General features: G+C 37.4%; 1 protein-coding gene across 1 annotated transcript in view; it reads left to right on the forward strand.

Moving 5' to 3' along the window:
• Positions 1–22,079, forward strand: part of LOC118850372 (cat eye syndrome critical region protein 2) — a 155,388-nt gene that overhangs the window by 120,356 nt on the left and 12,953 nt on the right. The window contains exons 6-13 of the mRNA XM_036759722.1: positions 396–442; positions 1,239–1,408; positions 6,623–6,706; positions 13,894–14,047; positions 19,148–19,277; positions 19,940–19,977; positions 20,072–20,163; positions 20,711–20,837. Coding sequence (XP_036615617.1) covers positions 396–442; positions 1,239–1,408; positions 6,623–6,706; positions 13,894–14,047; positions 19,148–19,277; positions 19,940–19,977; positions 20,072–20,163; positions 20,711–20,837 — 842 coding nt within the window. The remainder of the gene's footprint in view (positions 1–395; positions 443–1,238; positions 1,409–6,622; positions 6,707–13,893; positions 14,048–19,147; positions 19,278–19,939; positions 19,978–20,071; positions 20,164–20,710; positions 20,838–22,079) is intronic.

Genomic DNA, 22,079 nt, shown 5'->3' on the forward strand with positions numbered 1-22,079 from the left:
AGTTTTGCACCTTCAGTTCTTACATATGTTGTCAGGGTTAGAGCGTGGCTTTGGAGAACAGAGGGAAAAGGCCTCATGCTAAATGATGGAGACTTCCATAGTTCTGTTAAAGTTACTGCTAGCCTATGCCTAACAAGTCCCTGTTAATGACTTCTCAGGAAAGAAGTCATTTGGGATTGTCATCTCATTTTCACCATTACACATACCTGGATATCAGCTTTTTTTATGTGTCAAGGAACATAGTTTCACATGCAGCCTTAACATGATATTTCATTGGGACATTCAATGCATAAACCCCAGTCCTTTGATTAAGGTCATTATATTATGTTTCTATTGCAGGAAAGTTGAATAAGTCTGTGCTTTAAATGAATATTCTTTGTTTCCCTGTGTTTCAGTGAAAAACAAGAAGAAAACTCAATGTTAGCACCACAGACAAGAAATGGTAAATTTTGCTGGGGTTTGGAAAGGGAAAGGGCAGGTAATTTTTTATATTAATGTTGTATCTCTGCTACCTTTGCAGCCTTAACCTACACTGCTTCCTTCCTGCACCCTGGAACTGAACTTCTTAGTGTTCCTAACACAGAACAATACATCTACCCTCTCCTTGTCTTTGCCCAGGTTATCTGTGATACCTAGAATGTGTTCTCTCCTAACCTTTCACCTCTTCTTCAAATCTCAGCTCATCAAGCAAGCCTTTTTACATGAGGCCTTTCCTGCCCTGCCCCACTGGCCTCCTCCACTTCCCCCAGTCCCTAGTGTTTCCCCTGGAAAATATCTTGTGTTTATTTTGTATAAACCACATACACACAATCATAATAGCCTGTGTTTTCTGACCTTTGGGTAGAAGAAAACAAGATTGACTTCTGGTAGTAAAAATGTGTGAGAATGTAAAAACTATGGACTTGTGTTAAGCCAGGAGTTCCATATAATTATATAAATAGATGTGAGTCACAATTTAAGCTGTTCCAGAAGGCCTAAATCTGTTTAAAAGATAAACTGTAATTGCTTTGAGCATAATCAATCTTAGGTTTCATTTTGAACATCAGTATTTTTTCCCACCATATGTTAAGAGGGTAGTAGACACCAAAGAGGGCTAGTTCAGAAACTTGGATTCTTCCTCATTTGAAGGATAACCCAATATACAGTATGTGATTCATAATAGATGGTGAAGGTAAAACTTATACTAGGATAAAGATGTGGGGTATATTATAATAAAAGTAACCCCTTTTTGGCTTTAGGGTCCCAAGGACCAGGACATGGGACATGGTGGCTTCTCTGTCAAACAGAAGAAGAATGGAAGCAGGTGACTGAGAGCTTCAGAGAGAGGACATCCCTAAGAGAACGACAGCTGTACAAGCTCTTGAGTGAAGACTTTCTGCCCGAGATCTGTAACATGATTGCACAGAAGGTAGGTACACTTGTGGCCTATGCTAATTCTCTGAGGTGGTAAAGACTGTATGCTCAAGGTGTTTATTGATAAGAAAGAATATTTCTTTTGTAAGAAGAAGAAAAAATTGAATAATTGTAGAATTAATCTGGAAACACAGGAGTTTTATTAATCATTACCTCAACATCCCTAAGGAAGTATAAAATGTGAATTTATCAGAATAAATGTTATTTGGTTTGGGATTATTGCCTTTTGGTGAGATCTCTGCTTAAGTCTTTGAAAATGAAAATGAAATGAGGAGAAAATTCCCCAGATAGGATCCTCAAAATAGAAAATAGAAGGTTTCCTATAGAAAGAAGTATAGTTGTTGAGTATGCCTCATAATTCAATGGGGAAGAATAAATGGCAAGAGGTGACAGTAATATGCTAATGTGAAATATTGAAATTAAAAGTGTATGCATGTTTTTCAAAAGAAATGGATCTGATAGAAATGATAATAACATAGCACTGTATGTCAAGAAGCTGTGAACCTGTGTGGCAATCCAGAAACAAGGAAGAGGAGTGTGGTGGAAAGTATTTTGGTAAGAATAATAGGAATAGAGGAAAAAAATTTGCTTCAGAGTATCTTGGAGACAGCCCCACCAGATAGAAAAACAGATGATTAGCTCCTAGGATACAGAATCGGCACAGAGACAGAATATAGTTGTGTTGAGGTACTCCTTACTCTCCAGCCATCTACTGGAGTTCCTACTTTGCTCTAAAGCATGAATTCATTTTATCTTTCAAAAGGTAGAGGAAGCAAAGTAAGTTGACATTCTGGATCAATTAGAAGGCACTTCCAGATGAAGTTGGGGGAAAACTTGGGGAGAAAATAACTGTCTCCTAAAAATTAGTGAGTCAAGGAAGGGAGTAAATGCTTCACACAGTATGACACACCCATGTATTTGTAGGTATTGTTTCACTTGTTTTTCAAAAGGATTGTTATGATTCCATGACCTGAGCATCTAAAATACTGGTTCAAGTAATTCAAGAATTAGAGGGTCTCAAGGACAAAATTTTGACCATTTTGAATGATTCCAATGAAGAAGGAAAGGAGACATTTAATGAGATTGATTTAAGCACACAAGTAAGTCTGAACTAAGTTCAATATGGGAAGGAAACTGTACAGATAGATAGAAACAGATCCAGGAGGCATGAACCTAAAAAAAAAGCTCTTGATGTTCTTGACCATTACTTACTCAAGTCAGGTTTCAAAGGTGTATGCAAAAATTATGATTCTGAGCTTTTGATATCCCTTCCCAAGTCATAGGGCAGGTCAAAAAAAATCAGATGATTTTTCAAAGAATTTAGAAAAGGTAGCCACACTCAAACCAGTCATGCCAGGATAACAATTTCCTTTTGTTAGAATAAGTGAAGGGTTTGCTGTAGATGTAATATATCTGAATTTCAGCTAGATATCAGATAAAGTCTTGCATGATATTTTTATGAACAAGATGGAAAAATGGAAGCCAGAAAGTATATTTTGTGAATTTTCAACTTGAATACTAGTACCCGAAGAATACTTATTTATGGATAGATGCTTGGTCAAGTGAATGGGAGATACATCCTGTGGAGAAGAAGACTTTGTATAGGATGTGAAAGAGATCTCCAAAGTTTTAAGACGTAGTAAAGAGGATTTTGCCCATACTGAGGAGAATTAGGCAGAAAGGGTAGGAGATACAGTCGAGCATCACTGAAGGTTACATGCCCTGCCCGGCATAGGATTTATCCTACAGATAAATTCTAATCTTGAGGAAAGGATGTATCTGTTGGGTTGGGAATGAGAACTAGGCGATCTCTGTTATTCTGTGATTACATTTTCTGAGATTCCTTCTCCTTGGATAGATATTTCCAGATGTCCCTTCATTAACGTGCATTATATCAGTCAGTAATGAAGGAGAAACCAAAGCTGTCCTTATTAATATACTCATACTTTTTTTTTTTTTTTGTAACATACAAAATGCCAATTTAACATCTAAAAAACATACTTTTTAAAGAAGATAATGCCATCAGTGCTATGATTTAATTCTATTTTTTTAAAAGAACAATACTGTTATGTATTGGAAGAGGTGTAGAATCTGCTCAGAGAGAAGCAGCATAGCATTTGTGGGTAGAGAGACCTAACCTTGGGGTTGAAAGATCTGGGTTCAGGTCCTGCCTCTAACACATACTCATTGTGTGACTCTGGTCATGTCACTTATCTCTCACTTCTTGGGATAACCCCAAAGTTGTAAGTTTCAGAATAGTTGCTGATATGCATGGATAGAGGGAATTTCCTCACCAGCATTTCCCTGTACCAATTAAATTGCAGCTCCACAACAATGAAAAAGAGGGAGGTGGTATCCCTGATTGAATACCTGTGGCCTAGCTTTAAATATGATATCAGTGGTTATTGATGTAAATCACCATAAAATGAATCTCTTTACTTTTTTATGGGCTCTCTAAAAAGATTCTCAAATTCTTCATTCAATCTATATGATCTTATCAATGTGGGAATGCCATACAACAATTCAGCTGAGAACCCAACCCTGTCTTCTCTGATAAGAAGCTGTGATCTCTGTGTTTGTGTGTCCCTTCCAAGTGTACCCTCTGGCCATTCAGGGAGCGATCCTCTGGCCTCTCCATGTTATATGGGCATAGAACCTGCACATAGCCACCGCCCACCTGTTGGTTCATATCTTTAATACCAGTTTTTTTTGGTTTTTTTTTTTTTGTTTTTTTGTTTTTTTTTGGTCAGGGCAGTTGGGGTTAAGTGACTTGCCCAAGGTCACACAGCTAGTACATGTGTCAAGTGTCTGAGGCCGGATTTGAACTCAGGTCCTTCTGACTCCAGGGCCGGTGCTCTACTGACTGCGCCACCTAGCTGCCCCTTAATACCAGTTTTTGCATAAATATAATAATATTATGAAATCTAGTAAGCCCAGGGTTGACTTTGATTTTTCAGTTTTTTAGTGATTGTGACATTGTATTATTCTCAAGCCATAGAGAACCACTGGAAAAATGTTTGTATTTCAATGATTAGTTTTTGTTCCAGGGAGAAGCTCAAAGTCATTGAAATCACCACACGATTTCCTGAATGTTATCTGCTCACTCTACCCTTTGTTTGATATTGGGCTTCTGTAATGTCTGTCCAAAATATTGATGATTAATTCTTTAGGCTTCCCTTCCAACTGTCAATCGCAGCCTGGACAGCCAGTATTCTTCCATCCATTTGTTTTTCCCTTGGGATGGTTAGAGTAGGTTTTCTTGGTTTGATTTTCTATCTCACTTAAGAAGCCCTGCGGGGTTCTAAGGCTTGATGGAATCAGCACAGTATTATTCACAAACAGAAGCATCTGGAGGGCCTCACCATCCATGGGGAATCCCTCTTGCATTTCAACTCTGTACTAAATATTCTCCGTGATGAACACCATTGTTCATATATCTCCCTGTATTCTTTGCCTTGCTTGATATTATTAACAGAATCTCAGAAGCACATGTAAATTTTAAGCAGGGCAGCAAGTACCAAACCACATGTAATTACATTCTCTATGATAAAGTACTTTTCTTAGTCCTCATTATACATGAAAAATGCTGTTACCAGTGGATTGCAAGCTCTGGCAGGTTCTCTTAAGCATGGAGTGTGGGCCTAACAGTGGACTGCCAGGGACCAGCTTACCTAAGTTTAGAAAGGCTTATCAACAGAGGATGATTAATTTTTTGGCCTCAAAAAGTCTCAAAGATTATCACTTAAGTTACAGAGGAACTGCTGCCATTTTTGTAGAAGATGGTCCATACCAACAAAAATGCTCTTCATGATTCCTTCAGCATTTCCGTAAGTAATGGAATGCCATTAGAGACATGCTGAAGGATTTCTTTGGGGACAGTTTTCAAAGGTGTCCTTTGATGAATAATTTATGAGAAATGGATTTGTCAATGTATTTTGCTGACTTCTCACCATTTAGATGATAATAAGAGAGGCTAATATCTCTCTCTCCCTCTCTTTAAAGGCATTAGAACAGGAAAGTGATATGTACCATTTATCAGTTGCAATCTACTTTTGCTTAGCTTTTGTGGGAATATACTTTGTAGAAGTATAGAGGGAAGAATCTTTTGTTAAAAAGCACATAAATTTAAAAAAATAAATAGTGAAAGAATGAGAAGTCATTAGAAGGACCTTCTGGAGTTGCCATTAACCTCTTCTATCCCAATAATGCAAGGCATATCTGTGTTCGATTGACCATCTTAAAGGATTGAATAATAGGAGTGAATAAAGTAATGTGAATGTTTTGAACAAGATGAATACATTTGAGAATTCCAAAAGAGGGGTTCTAGCCAATTAACTAATTATTCTCTTTGATTCTTGCCAATTAATTAAACTTGGTATAGCTAGTTTGTAATCACTAGACCTAGTCTTGGCCCCACCCCCAACCCCTCTTTCTCACCCACCTTACCATACCCTCTTTGATGCTACCTGTGTTTTTGTGCAAGTAGGGCCTAAGAGCTTAAAATAGAGGTTGTTTTAGAAGGGCCTTAAGTAGAAATTTATTGGGGGCCAAATTAATGGTAGGAGGCCCTGAAGGAAGCTTATTGAGAGTTCATTCAGAAGCAGGCTAATTTTCCTCTCGAAGTTAAGTGTAGGTCAGTATTGCCTGAAACTTACATACCCAGTTACATAAATTTGCTTAATTTTCACCTAGCAAGCTCCAGGATAGATTTAGATCAAAATTAAGCTGGTACTCAAAACTACCTTTTATATGATGTCTCATAGTATTCCTTCCATCTACTACCAGGCTTTAGGTATCTGTTCTCTCATCTCTCTGATGGTTCCATGAGGGAATTGCCTAATTCTGTGTTTCCCAACTGTTCCTAATTCCCTAATTTCAGAGCCACTCCCTTCATCTTGACACACCCTGCCTTTTTTTGCTTCTGCACGTTTTTAAACAAAGCAAAGCATGAAATGAAACAGTTAATGGGTTCCTTCAGTAGCAATGACTATTAAGTGTCATTTAACTGCCTTTTGAGACATTGGTCTTCTCAAGTTGTGCTAAATCATCTAGTCCTTGTGACTTTTGGCTTACTTCTATGGGAAGGCTGCAGTGGTTGTCAAGGTTTGGTGCCCTAAAGGTTTCAGGCCATTCCTGCACTCTGTAGTACTAAACACAAAGGTCTCCTTGATCTTTCTTTTACTTTTCTCCTCTTTACTTTGAATTTTAGGAAAAGCGTCTACACCGAACAGAGGCAGAATTACATCCTAGATTTATGTCTGATCACCTGCCCATCAAGTCCCTTAAGCAGGAGGTGAGTGTGTGAAAGTAAAAGATAATGGAGCTATCCAGATTAAAGTTTACTTTTCATATGATACTGTAAATTTGAATTCTGCATTTGCTTTCTCAGGCTACATATGGTTTCCTAATTTCTTACCTAGTCCACACCCTGGCTTCTCTGCATCCTTGTTTTGATCTCTACCTTATCAGTTAGGTTTGATAAGCCTAATTTTAATTTCCCTGCTGTTTACTATGAGCCCTCCTCTTTTTGAACTACACCCAACGCTGTGTTCATACATTCTCTGTACCTTCTCTCCTTCCCCACTGTTCTTTTTCTCTTTTGACTCTTGCCCACCTCAGCCCTTGGATTCAGCCCCTGTTCTCTTCTGCTTTGCTAAGAGTTTTTCTCAGCTGCTCTCATGGTGAGTTGATCTAGGCCGACAGAGTGTGTATATTCTCCACATTTTTAATCATTCATTTGTTTTCTGTCTTATTAAGTGCTTTCAGTGGATATTTGCTAAATGGAAGCAACTTAGTAGAAAAAAAATCTTGTCCCAGGAGAGGCATTTTAATCCAGCCTTTGCCCCTAAGAAGCAAACTAAGAGTCTTACTGTTACATTTGTACTTTGGTTTCAGAGACACAAATTGGAATGATGATCGCAGAGATGTCATGTTAACTAAAGCACAGTGATTACTTGTCATTTTTCTGGGCCTCTCTTTTCTCATCTGTAAAATTAGAGATCTGGACCAGACAAACCAAGCTCCTTTTTAGGTCTCCAATTCTAGCATACTATATATATAAACTTGTTTTTCACCTCAATAGAGACTTGATTTGTATTTTCTTTTGTACTGCTTTAAAAAAAAATAGCACTTCTTTACTATTTTCAGGTAATTTTTAAAAGCAATTGTAATTTATCTCCACATTGGCAGTTCTGTAAGGAATTACTTCATATCCATGTTGCTAAGTCTCTTATTCCCCCGGTAGATTTTAATTTTAGAATGACCTTTACCAATTGGGATCTAGCTTATCTTCTTGCTAAGTTTTCCTGCTTCAGATAGTATCCCCTGTCTTTATCCTACAGTGTCAGTTGTGAACACCCACTAAAAGCAAAGTCCCTTTCTATTTATTCAACTCAGCCTTTGGTAGAACCCTCAGGGTAACAATTTGGTTCTTCAGCATAGCCAGTCTCTTATCCCACATACTCAAACCTAGTGTGTTAGAGGTGAATTCATTATTGTAATAAACTCATTAACTCTTTTAAATAATTTTTTTTAACATGTAAAAGTATGTACAAGAGATTCAAAGTGAAGAAAGGGTAGGCAGAGAAAAATATAAACACTGCTTTTAATATTATAGAAAGTGAACATTGAAACATCAAAACCCTGCTCAGATATAATGGTCATTGTTAGTACCATCCACTTAAAAGGATACACCTTTGCTTTCTGTGAATCAATAAACTTTTCAGGGAATGTACTTTATAGAGGATGTTTGGGAACTGTTTGTGGTATGAAAGTAGTGAGTCATTTTTTTATTAAGTTTCATAAACCTAACCATTAGGAACATTTTTGAATTGTGTGTGTGCGTGTGTGAATGTGAAAGAGAATATAATCTTACATGAAATCCATAAGTAAAAAAACGCTTTTGTTCCTCTACCTTTCCAGGTCTTTTCTGCTACCTTTTGACTTGGTTTTCCTTCTCTTTGCTCTTTAAACATTTTTTTCACTCTACATGTAGTTCTCCATTTCCTGTTTAACTTTGTGTATTTCCTTGTGTAATGTCATTATCCTTTTGAAACCTTTCCTTTTCTCATCCATAGCTGACATTAACACAGTTCCTGAAGTTTACAGAATGTTCTCTATACCTCTTACTTAGTCCTCCCAGAAATACTTTTGATTGTCTCTCTAGCTTTAGGTTAGAGTCACTCTGGTGAAAATTTGCAAAGCCAAAAATTATTGAGAATACTTCTTAGGGGGAAGAGGAATGAGTTTCAAAGCTATACTTTAGCTATTAAAAATCCCTAATGTAGAGCTTAACAGTCAGGCTTTTTTTTAATCCTTCACTGGTCACCTAGGAGGTCCAATTCTACGGCTATAAGGCCTCTCTTAATTGCTACTTATGTGGAGGATACCTGTGATGGGAATCCTCCTAGGATTTTCAGTGAAAGCTGTTAGTTCAGTAGACTCTGGATATTGCCGTTGCCAAGGAGTTAGACATGGCAGTTTGGTCTCTGGTGGGTTGGCAAAAAGTAGAAGGGGCCAGATAGGGTCTGATAGCAGGAGATGGAAGAAAGGAGGTTCTGATTAAATCAGAGGTTCTACTTCCAGTCCTGCAGGGGATTTCAGACAGGTGGTTCATATTAGATCCTTATTAAAATCCTCTTTAGTAGCTGTGCTTTTGTTAGAAAAGGGAAGGCTGAAGACATATTATGATGAAAGCAAAAAAAAAAATGAGATAAAGAAAATGAGGCTGATCAGAGAGAGAAAAATGGTGTCCCAAACCAATCATGGCTAAGCGACAAACAACCATTTATTAGGTTCCTACTAAGTGCAAGGTGCTGTATTGGGTGTTCAAGATGTGAAAAACTTTCCTTGCCCTCCAGAGCTTACATTCTACTGAAAGATCCAATAATTTTACAGATAAGTAAATTGCACATTAATTTGAAAGGGAAAACAGTACCTACAACTAGGTCATTCAGGCAAGGATTGTTATAGAGTCTGAACCTGGAAGGAAAAAAGCAAAAGGAAAGATGTAATGCATTCCAGGCATGGGGGCCATCCTTTGCAAACTCATGAAAGGAGAAGAGGAAATGGCAAGTAAGCCACTTTGACTTGGGGCCCAGAGTGCAAGGTAAGGAGTAATGAGAAATAAATTTGGAGAAGAGGGGTGAGGGCCTGGCTGCAAATGCCAAATAAGGAGTTTGTATTTTTTCCTGTAGTTCATAAAGGAACCAGTGAGCATTTTTGCTTAGAGGATGATGTCACACCTCTGCTTTAAGATTATTTTTGCATCAATGGAGATGGATTTAGGTATAAAGAGAGCGAAATCTCTCTATATCTTTAAGGATCAGCTTAGGTGCTATAAAGGCTTGTATAAAGCCTTCTAGGCCTAGAGCCATTGTGGAGTAATAGTTGGAACACTGAATATGGACGCAGGAAGCACTGCCTCCCACACATTAACTTTGTGGCGCCCTCTCCAACACCTTTTCCTCATCTATGAAGTGACGGGTTTGGCTTGGTGGTCTCTGAGGTCCTTTCCAGCTCTAGAGCTGTGGTCCTATCACTTCAGCTAAAAGTGATCTTCTCAAATTTTCAGTGTCTTGATTTCTCCTTTACCCTTATTGCATTCCACTGTGTCCTTTAATTATGTTATAAGATTTAGAGATGGAAGCTACCTTAAAAATTGCTTAGTTCAGACATTCTTAACACTTTTTAGTTTATGGATCCCCTCCTCAGAATAATCTTTTTAAATTTATAAAATAACATATGGAGGATTACAAAGGAAACTATTAAATTATATTTTTCAGGATGTTTTTTAAAACAAGTTCACAGGCCCCATGTTAAAAACCTCTCCTTGTCCTAGAGGAAATGACTTGCTCAAGCTCATGGATAATACCTGGTACAGGAATTGAATTTACTTCCTTTGACACAGGAGAGGCATTGGTGTCATGGATAGCAATGTGGCCTTGGAGCTTGGAAGACCTGGGGGAAGTCATTCACCCTCGATATTCTAGGCCAGGGCTGTCCAACCTTAGGTTTTTATTGAAACAATAGACAATATATTTTGATTTGCCATTTTAGTGAGAGCTCTGTGGTAGCTCAGGTTTGTTTACTAAAGCATTTATGTAAACTTCTATGCTTGTAGCTGGCCGCATTTTGGACAGCCCTGGTCTAAGCCGTTATCCGGGGCTATAAGTTGCGGAGAAGATGCCTGATTGCACTGGTATGGTGAATTGTCTCATCTAAAGAGTGTTCCTTCCCTGTGAAATCATAGGTCCAATCCCTGTGCAAACTAACATCTGGCCTCGAATCGGCCTGATTGTCTCCTCTGAGACTTTTTAAGTTCCCATAGCGCAGAGATTCTTTTTCATCCTTGTATCTCAAGAACCTGCCTTTCTGTTTAATAAGCTGCTATTTAATGTTTGCTGAACTGAACTCTTGGTGTGTAAAATTGGCCCAACATTATAACTAAGCTTCCTATAGTTGGAAACCCCATTGGTACAACTTCTGGTCTGTTGATTGTTTGTCATTGTTCCCATGACATTCATTCCAGCATCACCACCCGCATTTTCAAGGAAGCCACTATTGGCATTAATTATGTTATTTTCCAAAATGCTCAAAGTAAATTAAAACTCATGTAGCATCTATTGAATATAGTAATACTCTATGAATATTGACTGAGGGAATCTTCCTTAACAATCAGAGCTCTCCAGAAGTAGAATAGGGTATTTTAGGGTTAATAATTTCTTCTGTCCTTCATGCAGAGTGTGCATGGCCACTTTTCAAGGGTATTATAAATGGGAGTCTGCGCTTTCAAACAAACTTTCAGGGCCATAGGATTGAGGATTTTAAACTTCTTTTTGTTTGTTTGTTTGTTTGTTTTGGAGGGGAAGGCAGGGCAATTGGGGTTAAGTGACTTGCCCAAGGTCACACAGCTTGTACATACGTCAAGTGTCTGAGGCCGCATTTGAACTCAGGTCCTCCTGACTCCAAGGCCGGTGCTCTACTCACTGCACCACCTTGCTGCCCCTGGATTTCAAACTTCTATGCTAAAAATCATCATGATGAAAGGTTGAAGTGCTTTTTGGGATTGGTCCTACCTGAGTTAATAATGGTATCATCTTTCCTAAGATCAGGGAGTATTCTCTCTGTTCATAAGCAAACAGATCATCAGGCTTCAGTGATTAGATAATTAAGAAATAATCAACAAGCATTTCTTAAGGACTCCCTATGTGCCAGGTACAGTGGAAGTCAGATCAGGAGTGGTACTTTGTTGGGCTAGAGTGGGAGATATATGGGAAGTAGGAGAACCATTTAAGTATTGGTATATCAACCTTCAGAGGTTTAGAATCACTGTAGCTGAATATAAAAAGGTAGTTGTATGCTAACTCTTGAAGAATGAATTCAGGCAGAGTATCTGTGGTAGGATTAGAGATCCTCCCAACCTTATGGTAGTTTGCCCTGCCTCACAGCACAAAGGAGGTAGAGGTATGGGGACCAGATTCAGAAATAATGGTGGTGTCTTCCCTTAAGAAGAACTTGGAGGTCTGGAGGTGCAAAGAGTCTTGTCTATGGGCTGGTCTGTACTGGAGAAGGCCTAAAGGGTACTGGAATTGGTCTGGGGCAGTTGCACTGTTTCAACAATCCGGCTAGCAGCTTCTTGAGGAGTGTAAAATCAACAACAACCAGCTCACAGAAGGCTGCAAAAGCCCAGGTTCTTTTGATTTGCCTTACTAAGGAAAGCACCGTTAAGGGGTTAACAGGCTTACTTTAATTCAGCATGCAAATACCATTCACTTAGTTCAGGGGAAAAAGCCAGCGCCCTGAACTTCAGAGCAAATAGAAACAAATTACAAACATCGACAGACAGGCCAAATACAATTCATAGTTACCAACATCTAAGCTCAGCCCGGAAGCTCATAACGGGGGCTGGCCTAGAGTCACATGCACCATCATGGCTGTGGGTCAGAGCTCCAAAAAAGAGAAAGCCAACCCTGGTTTTATATCTTTTTCAGGGTCAAGAGTGAGTCACACATATGACTCACCCACATGAACTAAAATCATCACAAAGATGCAACTTAAACCCATGGGGTCTAAAAGCCTCTGATGTCACAAACATGTCACTCAAACCCTTGTAAACTAGGCTTTCCCTTGAGGCAAGGCAGTCATCAAGGACTCCTAATTTAATGAAGGAAATAAAGGCCAAACTCTTCAAGGGCACTTGGTTGAACTGAGTGCTAAGAGCCCAGTTTGATTGCTAACACATGCGCTAGTTGGGAATGGCCATAGGACAGTGTCTGTTGAAATAAATGACCTAGGAATTCTCTCTATTGGAAGAAAGTTTGAGAGAAAGGGTTGAGGTTCTACCATGAATCAAGCCTGAGCAGAATATATTGGCATGTATCCAAATCCAACAGGCGCAAACCCTGTTGCCACAGAGGCAAAATTTTGTATTATCTTTATGACATATACTCACTCCATCTCAAATTAATGACTTGTTTTGTTTTTCCAGACAGTATTGTAATCCTGTTATCTTTGTGTTTTCTGTTTTTCTTTTTTCTTTTTTTCTGATCAGATTTAAAAAGCTAACTCCAGACACTCTTCAACCCTTCTCCGGTGATATAGATGCAGATTACTGCTTTACCAGGACCATACCAGTGTTTTGTTTTTATTTTTTAATTTCTTTTTGTTATCTTGTTTTCACATCACCCTCATTTCTAAACATATCCTTTTCTCCTACCTTCCCCCATCATCACTTTTGCCAAAGAATGAAAAATAAAAAGGGAAACTAAACTTAATCGTCACATCTTTGAAAAAGGGAGAGAGGTATATTTTCTCTTCTTTACTTAGGCCACAGTGTTGATTATAAGTTTTTTTTCTCCATAATTATTTGTAAGTAACAGGGACAGCGGGGGGGGGAGGGGGGGGAAGGGAGAAAAACACAACAGCAGCTGCTTTGGAAAACCCCAGTGCACTCTTGTATTACTCTTTTTTTCTACCTTTTCCTCCATCTTTTGAATCTAGAAACTCCAAAGTGGTGTTTATAGTGCCTTTCTAAGTGGGGAGAAGCCCAGAAAGCATACTAAAAGAGGTTCACTCACAGTCACATTGATGAATGAAATTAAATCTCTGCTCATTTGAGTGACTAAGCCATCCACTCATCCGTTTTTCTTTCTTTCAAAGGGCCATGTACTTTCTGAAAAAAATCAGAACTAAAAGCTTTTCTTGTCTTAGCATTTTCTGTGTCCATATCCCAGCACTTAAATTCCATGATTCTTTAATTCCTTTCCCAGGAGTCACTTAACTTCCTAATGTCTGTACTTTTGCACAAAATTTTATTTAGGCTTACATGCAATTTTAAATTTGGGCATAAATCATAATGATTTAACTCGTATATTTACACTTGATTTTCCAGCTGTATAGATTGCCATTCCCCCAAATGTATAAACTAGTACTGTATTCTTCTATCATGATAAGATTTTATACTTGTCTGGTTTCTCCCAGGAGACCCCTGTGCTCAGCAGAATAGAGAAGCAGAGGCGAAAGGAGGAGGATGAGGAACGCCAAATCCTTTTAGCCGTGCAAAAGAAAGAACAAGAACAGATGCTCAAGGAGGAGAGGAAACGGGAAATGGAAGAAAAGGTCAAAGCAGTAGAAGGTAGATGTGCTTTCTCCATGAATAAGAATAAATTCAGCACAAGGCATCGCTGCTGTCATATATGGTACCGAGTCAGACTCTACATGTATATGCAAAGCCTCACCTTGCCCCCCGGTCTTTTCAGTGATTTTCTTCTTCCATGATTGTCCATCTGTGTTCTCCTGGTTATTTTCTTGCATGTGACTAGTGTCCCTTCTCATGGAGACACTTCTCATTGCTGTTTTCATAATATAATGCATCCCATTTCCTCTGTGGTGCTTGGAAACAATTTAAGAAGATATGTAATCACACAGGAATATTGTGAGAAAAATGAGAATTTTTATGAAAATATTTTTTCAAGAGGCATTGTATATAGCATAATGGCTAGAAACACTTACAGCCAGGAAAATCTTGGTTCAAGACCTATGGAGAAATCACTTAACTTCTCTTTCAAGTAACTCTTTTATACTGTTAAGTCACAGACAGGATGCTCATCTGCACTGAGTTCTGAAATGATTGAAGATGTTCTCTTCCATTCTTCTCTAGTTCAGCTCTACAGTGCAGGGACATTTTTCTGGTCTACAACCTAGCATTCAGTCCTTTCTTGATTGAATAGAGCAGTGGTCTTTTAACTTTTTTTATTATGCATTTTTATTAGTTTTTTTAAATGTGCTTTTACCCTAATAGGTATTTTTTAAATATATATAAAACATAGACAAGAATGAGATAAAGGTAAAAATAAACATTATTTAATAATTTTTAGTGATAAATCCTTTTGTTCTTAATAAAGATGCGTATTTCATTGTGATTGAATATGCTTCTTTTGGAGGGGAAATTTTGGTTTGTGGGCTTGAAGGTCCAATTCTAAGCTCAGTTTATTCTGATACACAGTTTTAAGGTCCATTAGACCTGGAAAGGATACCTCACAAAGTTGGAAGGAAGTGCATTATTGGTTCGGACACCAAATCGTGATCTCAGTTCAATCTACCATTGAGGCAGAGGTTTTTGTTTTAATGGACCTTTACTGATGAAAATTAATCAAAAGGCATTGCAGTTTTATATTTTTTAACAAATGGGTTTAGAGCAATGAAATTCTTTGTTTAGAAGATTTTTGTAAACAGAATAGAAAATTCTGTTTTCAAGTTTTCTAATATGCAGGTATAACTTTATAAATGACGCAAAAGCTTAGTAAGTGGTAACAGAAGGTTAGTTTTTAAATGTCTCACTTGCCGTAATTACTTCATTTTATCATTAGTTAATATCCCAAGGCTTAACATATACACTTAAGATGAGGTTCGTCATTGATAGTAGTGATGTAAATTCACGTTTCAAATAAGCTTCTTAAGAATTCTAATTTTTTTGGCCCAACTTGTCAGATCCGATTGCATTATTATTATTTATACCTCATGATGTGACTGTGCTGTATTAAGGAATAGAAGGGATAATTCTATTTTCTTGTTCGACTATACTTATGTTACAACTATTATCTTCGATTTGCAACTTCTTTACAAGTGATTAAATGAATCACGTGTCTATTTTGTGAAGGCTAATTTAGTAAAAACTAGACAACATCCGTAAATCCACTTAACTTGGCACACGTGAACCACAACTTGTGTTTATTACTTAATCAGACAAAACATTTTAGAATTTAGAATTGTACCTTCAAACCCACATATCAGAATGTTAAATCAAGGTTTTTTTTTTTTCCAAAAGAGAAACATATTCAATCACAATGACATATGCATTTTAATAAGAGCAAAGGTTTTTTTATCACTAGAATAATGTTAAATAGTTATTTCATGAACATTTATTTCAACAAAATGAGCAAGTGTTTATGGATGTCATTATTAACCTTTCCCTCCTTGTCGTGGAACTTCCGTTAGTCCCTTAGGGTTTCTCACACCCTGTATATGATACATTACCCATTTGACCTTAATACACTCAACTGTGTGAATGGGGATGCCTGTATCAATCTGTGTATATGCCTGTGTGCACACACATATTGGTAAAGTTTTAGTTCTTTCTTAATTTTCTTCTTTGGAGACCACTGGAGTAGAAAATTCTTCTAAATCTAAATTATGTCCATGTAGCAACTGAATACATATCTTAAACACTGCCATAGTAACTATGCCTATTCTGCCAGTTCTATTTAGAATGTGATGCTGATAAGCTTTGGTTATGGCTTCAATCCCCCTATCACCAGTTAAGTAGCTGTTCTATAGCTATTGCCTTTTTCGAGAAACATCTGGGTAATCAACAGAGAAACAGGATTGAGGGGAGGGGAGAGAGGATGCAGTCTAAATTAAAAATCAACTCCCTATTGTCCAATAGAATTGCCTTTCGAGTTTTAAAAACTATTTTATTAATTTTTTTTTTGCGTTATTGTCACGTCCCTAGCATTGCCTCTATATAACTTTAATGGAGATTTATACTATATGGGTAATTTGAGTTGGGGCTCACAGTTGACAGGAGGAAAGTAGTCTTGACTGGTTTGGGGGCTCATGCAAGTTGTGTGTTTTGTCTGATTAAGCAAAGCATATCCTGTATTCATTGTATCGTTACCCTGAGTGCATGGATGGAAACTGAGTGTCCTTCTCCTTTTCCATGGAGATATAGACATGAGCCAAAATTAGAGCAGTTGCCCCCAGGATTGAATTGGTCCATGTAAAGCCAGGGCTGGGTTTCTGGTTTGTGAAACATTTTACTTCTATTATTTATTGCTCCTCACAGCATACCTGAGAGGTAGTATAACTATTTTACAGATGAAGAAACTCAAATTGCAATTATTTTTGTTGCAGAGCTAGAATTTCAACTCAAATCTTTCTTCTTCTAAGTTAAGCATACATCCTTTTAATATAGTCATTTTTGTTCCCTTTTCTGAAGGTAGAATTGAATTTACCCTTTGAGAGATTAGGAAAATACCTTGGGGGACCTAAGTCTATGTAGGTGAATGGTTTGGAGACGCACTGCAGATAACCTGTGTGTACGTACATGTAGCCCATCACTAGGTAAGAGAGGGTAGGGGGAGATAGATTAAAATTTGGCCTTGTCTGATGACTGGCTGTTCTACCTCTCCAGCACATCCTCTATATTAACATGAGTTTGTTCACAGACTACCTAGGATTCCACATAGGAATAATTACCTGGTGGTAAGCAAAAAGAGCCTGGCTGTATCACCTAGCCCTATTCCAATTATAGCTGCCACTCTGTTCTCAGTTCTAGCTAGATCCATTGCCAGCACTTCTACCAAGACTTGAGGGAGCAAAGCAGGGCATGGAGCTCAGTGGAAAGAAAGTAGAAGATAAAGGAGAGGAAAGAGGACAGAGGCAGTTGGTATGTGTTCAAGCTTGATGCTACCTTCGCCTCCCCACCTCACTATATGTTTGTACATTTCTAATGCACCTATGTATTATTATATATTGTGAATGCCTGGGTAGGGGCTAGGTCTTACCTAAATTTATCTCCCCCAACACCTAATACAGTGTTCTTGTGACACAGTAAGTTTTTAGTGTCTCTTGAACTCAATTCCGTTTTCACATAACAAATGTTTGAGTGTCTGTGACATTGTAGTATATGGGTCCCCATTTTTCCTTATAAATGTAGAATTCTACGCATCTGTGTTTGTGTGAAGTTGAGCATAGGTTTTGTCAGTGAGAGAAGAGGGGAATAAATCGTAGACCTCAAGGGAGAGAGATCATTCATTTCTCTCTGCTTTCTTTTTCTTCCTTCTTCTCTACCCACTTTCTTCTTTCTTCCTGCCTATCTTAAACTTAAGAATTAGTAGCAGTGAGAGGAGTGGGTCTCACTAATTTATACTTCCCCAGAAGCTAACTGTGTTTAATTGAAAATGCAAGGGCTCATCACATTGGCAAAAATAGCTCTAAACAATTGATTTAGTTCAGTTATTTGCAGATCATTTAAGAATTAGAATTTGCAATTTTAGCTAGATGGAAAGCATTTATTAAGAACATTCTATGGAGTGCAGATATAAGCAACCAGCATGAGCCTTGCTCTCAAGGATCTAACATTCTAATAGAGGAAGATAACACCCACATAAAATGAATCTGGAAAAGCGGGGTGAATTATACAACTATAAATTGATACAACTATCTTCAATTGCAATATACAATAAAATGTACATTATAGCCTTTTACCCAGTGATCCTATTACCAAGACTTATATAATCTAAGTTATTAATAGCTTCACTTAAAAAACTTCGGATTTGGATTTGTTTCCAACTGCAGAAGTCTGATCACATAGAAGTGGCTAAGTAGATTTGTTAAATCTATTAAACAACAGGTATTGTAACCCAGAAATGACAAATGAAGAGAAATAACATAAAAAAGTGATACAAAGCAGACCACTCAAAAAATCTTTTGAGTAAATCACTAGAAAAGCTATTCTTTACATGGTTTTATTTATGGGTTTATTTCTTGATTTTATTTGCATTTATTAAAAGTTAAGTTTTATAGTAAAAAATTATCTTTTATTTTAAAAAAAAAAACAGTAGTGTTGTAAAGAGGCAAACAAGAAGTCATAGAATATTACAGAAGGACCTTAGAGAAAATTCAGTTGAGTCCTTTAATTTTGTAGATGACTTCCCTCAGTTCATATAAGTTGATTGGTGTCAGATACTAGTCTGGAAACCAGATCCGTTAATTCCTAGTCCAACTGTCTTTTTAGTATACCATACTTCCTCTTAGAGGAAGATTGCATTAGGTTGGGAGCTAGCCAAAGGTAAAATCTATACAATCTATAAAATCTCTATTTTTTTTTCTGTGAAGGCAGTTATTATACTTAGAAATAATAATTTTTTACTGGACCAACATAAACAGTTTTTGCCTTGACCATTCTGCCCACTGAGAGAGTGTAGTCAGATGATTTTTATCTCTAAAGAAGTACACACCTTAACATTGAAATGAATTAATTACGATTTTAATGTGTCCTCCCACTGAATGACTAGCATTAGCAAAGCTGGCAATTTTCTCTTACCTTCCCATGTTTAAAAATGTCTCTAAGGAGGAACGCTCTTGCATATTTAAGAGAGACCTCATCAGGCTTCTGCATTGTGTGGCCTCTATTCACTTTGCTTGCAAGTAATAATGTTTTTCATTCTCTCAGATCGAGCCAAGAGGAGGAAGCTCAGGGAAGAACGTGCATGGCTTTTAGCCCAAGGGAAAGAGCTTCCCCCAGAGCTCTCCCATTTGGACCCGAGTTCTCCCGCCAGAGATGAAAGAAAAGCAAAGGATCTGTGAGTATCAATGAGAGTAAAAACAGTTCTGGTCATGGTATTCTATCATATACATACTCTCAGGTAGGACTTTGAATTTTTCATAGACATCTCAGTGATGGCGATGCAGAAAAAAAATGTAGATGGGTTATGGGATGTACTTGGAGTGTTGTGGGCACTTACTAATGATGCTCTAGAGTCCTTCTGCTACCCAGTGAGAAATACAGCCCTATGTGTGCACAGAGCTTCTTCTTGATTTTTAGTTCTTTGGCAAGTCTCACATTTCTAAGATGGCACATTTGCATATACATATACGCACACTCATTATAGGTCTTGAAAGTATAAAAGTTATTTTTACTTCTGGAATTTTTTAAGGGAATAATGATTTGAAGCTTAAAAATTCTCAATTTCTGTTTACTTTTTTTTATACACACACACACACACTCACACACACTCTAATCAATCAGTCACTTTCTATAAACTTCTGGGATTTTGCTGTATTTATATTTTTATGCCTATAAATATCAATCCACATTGTGGTAAAGTTGAACAAAGAAAGTCTACTTGCTATAAACTATTCGAGGCTACTATAATTTCATAACTACAGCTACACAATTATGACTGGTAGAGGGACTGAGTGAGATGAAATGTTACTAGTGATTTTTACTTTTTATCACTTGTAGCTTTGATCTGGATGATGAGTTCACTGCCATGTACAAAGGTCAGTGCCTTTTCTCAATATTCTGTTCTTGAAATGAAAGTGTTTTATCTAGGTTTAAATCTAAATTTTAAAACTATCCATTTCTGATTACCAGTTCTGGATGTCGTGAAGGCTCACAAAGACTCTTGGCCCTTCTTGGAACCTGTAGATGAATCTTATGCCCCAAACTATTACCAGATCATTAAGGTAGGCAACCATTTTTTTAAAAAAAAATTTTAAATATCATTGTATGATGAAGAACTGTGAATGGCTTAGCTCTTCTCAGTAATACAATGATCCCAGACAATCCAGAAGGACTAATGACGAAGCATACTAACCACCTCCAGATAAAGAACTTATATTATCTGAATACAGACTGAAGCATGCTATTTTTCACTTTTTTTTTTAAGTCATCTTGTACAAAATGACTAACTTGGAAATGTTTTACATGATTGTATATGTACAACCTGTGTCTCGATTGCTTACCATCTAAGGGAGGGACAGAACTTGGAACTCAAAATATTTTCTAAAAAACATGATAAGTGTTTTTAAAAATTGATTTAATATGTAATGGACGGGGGTGGGGGATAAAATACGTATTTTTAAAAAATCTTTAGATGTCACTCCTGTATGTTGGTCCCTCTAGTAGTCTTTAACAATAAAGTTATCACCACATGGGTCAGATTCTTCTCCAATACTAAAAAGAGATTCTTTCTTTAATGTGTTCTAATTAAAGGTGTGTGTTTTGTTTCAGGTCCCCATGGATATCTCGAGCATGGAGAAGAAACTGAATGGGGGCCTCTACTGTACAAAGGAAGAGTTTGTCAGTGACATGAAGACTATGTTCAGAAATTGCCTAAAATACAATGGGGAAAGTAGTGGTAAGATAAGATTTTTCTCTCTTAGCAGAGTTATGAAAAAACATTCCACGATGCAGTGCAACCCAATAGAACCTTTTCATTCTTAAAGAATTATCTTATGAAGCCATATTTGGACATATGTCATTGCAAAATACCACGTTGGAGGCAAACCTCATTCCAACAATAATTGCATTTAGTAGTTGTGCTGGAACCTGAGGTAATGATGAGGACTTTCAGTCAGATGCATTCTCCCTCTGGCCTCCTCTCTAGTCTTATGTATACATCTCTAACTTTCTCTCCTCCATGCCAGTCCAGTTGAACCACTCTACACATGACCCTGTCCTGCTCTCCACAACCTCTTCCTCTGAGACTTGTGAGCCTTGAATGTTAGAGGGGAGGGAAAGGGGATAAAAAATGGTTTGGGTTTTTTAGGTTTTCTTGCCCCCTTCCGTTAAGGCTTATAGTTTGAATTTTTAATTCCAAGTGACTTTGCTGATGGGACAGATTTAATGACTGTCGAAAACAACAGCTGTTTGGACTTTTCTACTTTGTATCAGTTTGTTTCAGGTTTTTTTCTGTCCTGGGCTACATTGAAACCATTCACAAAAAAAAAAATTTACAGAGAAGACTTCTCAGGAATTAGGATCGCCACATTATGTAAATAGTGCAGCGGAGACTCAACTCTTAACCATTGTAGATTTAACCACATACAACTTTTGAGTGTATTATATCAACCACTAGGGGGTGCCGTTGGCTTGGTTGTGATTGAGAATAAATTCTCATCTCTTTCATATTAACTATCAGTGCCCAGAATTTACCAGTTTTCAAGTGGTTGCTTAAGTGGCCTATACAGATCCCACCTTGAGGTTTTTCATCTCATTGTTGTATTTTTCTTTTTCTGTTGTGAATTTAGCAATAATCAACAAATGCAAACATTTCCATATACAAAGAAAACAATAAAGGGGATTGTATAAGAAAATGAATCTATAACATAGTAAGTTTTTAATGAAATGTATAGTTTAACAAGATAGTAACAAAATTGCTTATTTGAGCTCATTTGCACAACGTTTGCCTAATGCATTTTTAAATGTTTTATTGATTTTTCTAAATGTCTGTCACTACCCACTGACCCACCTACTTCCCCATCTCTTGTAATAAACAGGTGCTTAAATACATCAGATCATTCTGTATCTCTAATCTTTCATCCTCTTTTGAAGCCATGACTGGTTGCTGCCTGGGTCATAATTCTGAGGTCATTCAGAG

Source organism: Trichosurus vulpecula, chromosome 5 (assembly GCF_011100635.1).
Source record: "Trichosurus vulpecula isolate mTriVul1 chromosome 5, mTriVul1.pri, whole genome shotgun sequence".
NCBI lineage: Eukaryota > Metazoa > Chordata > Mammalia > Diprotodontia > Phalangeridae > Trichosurus > Trichosurus vulpecula.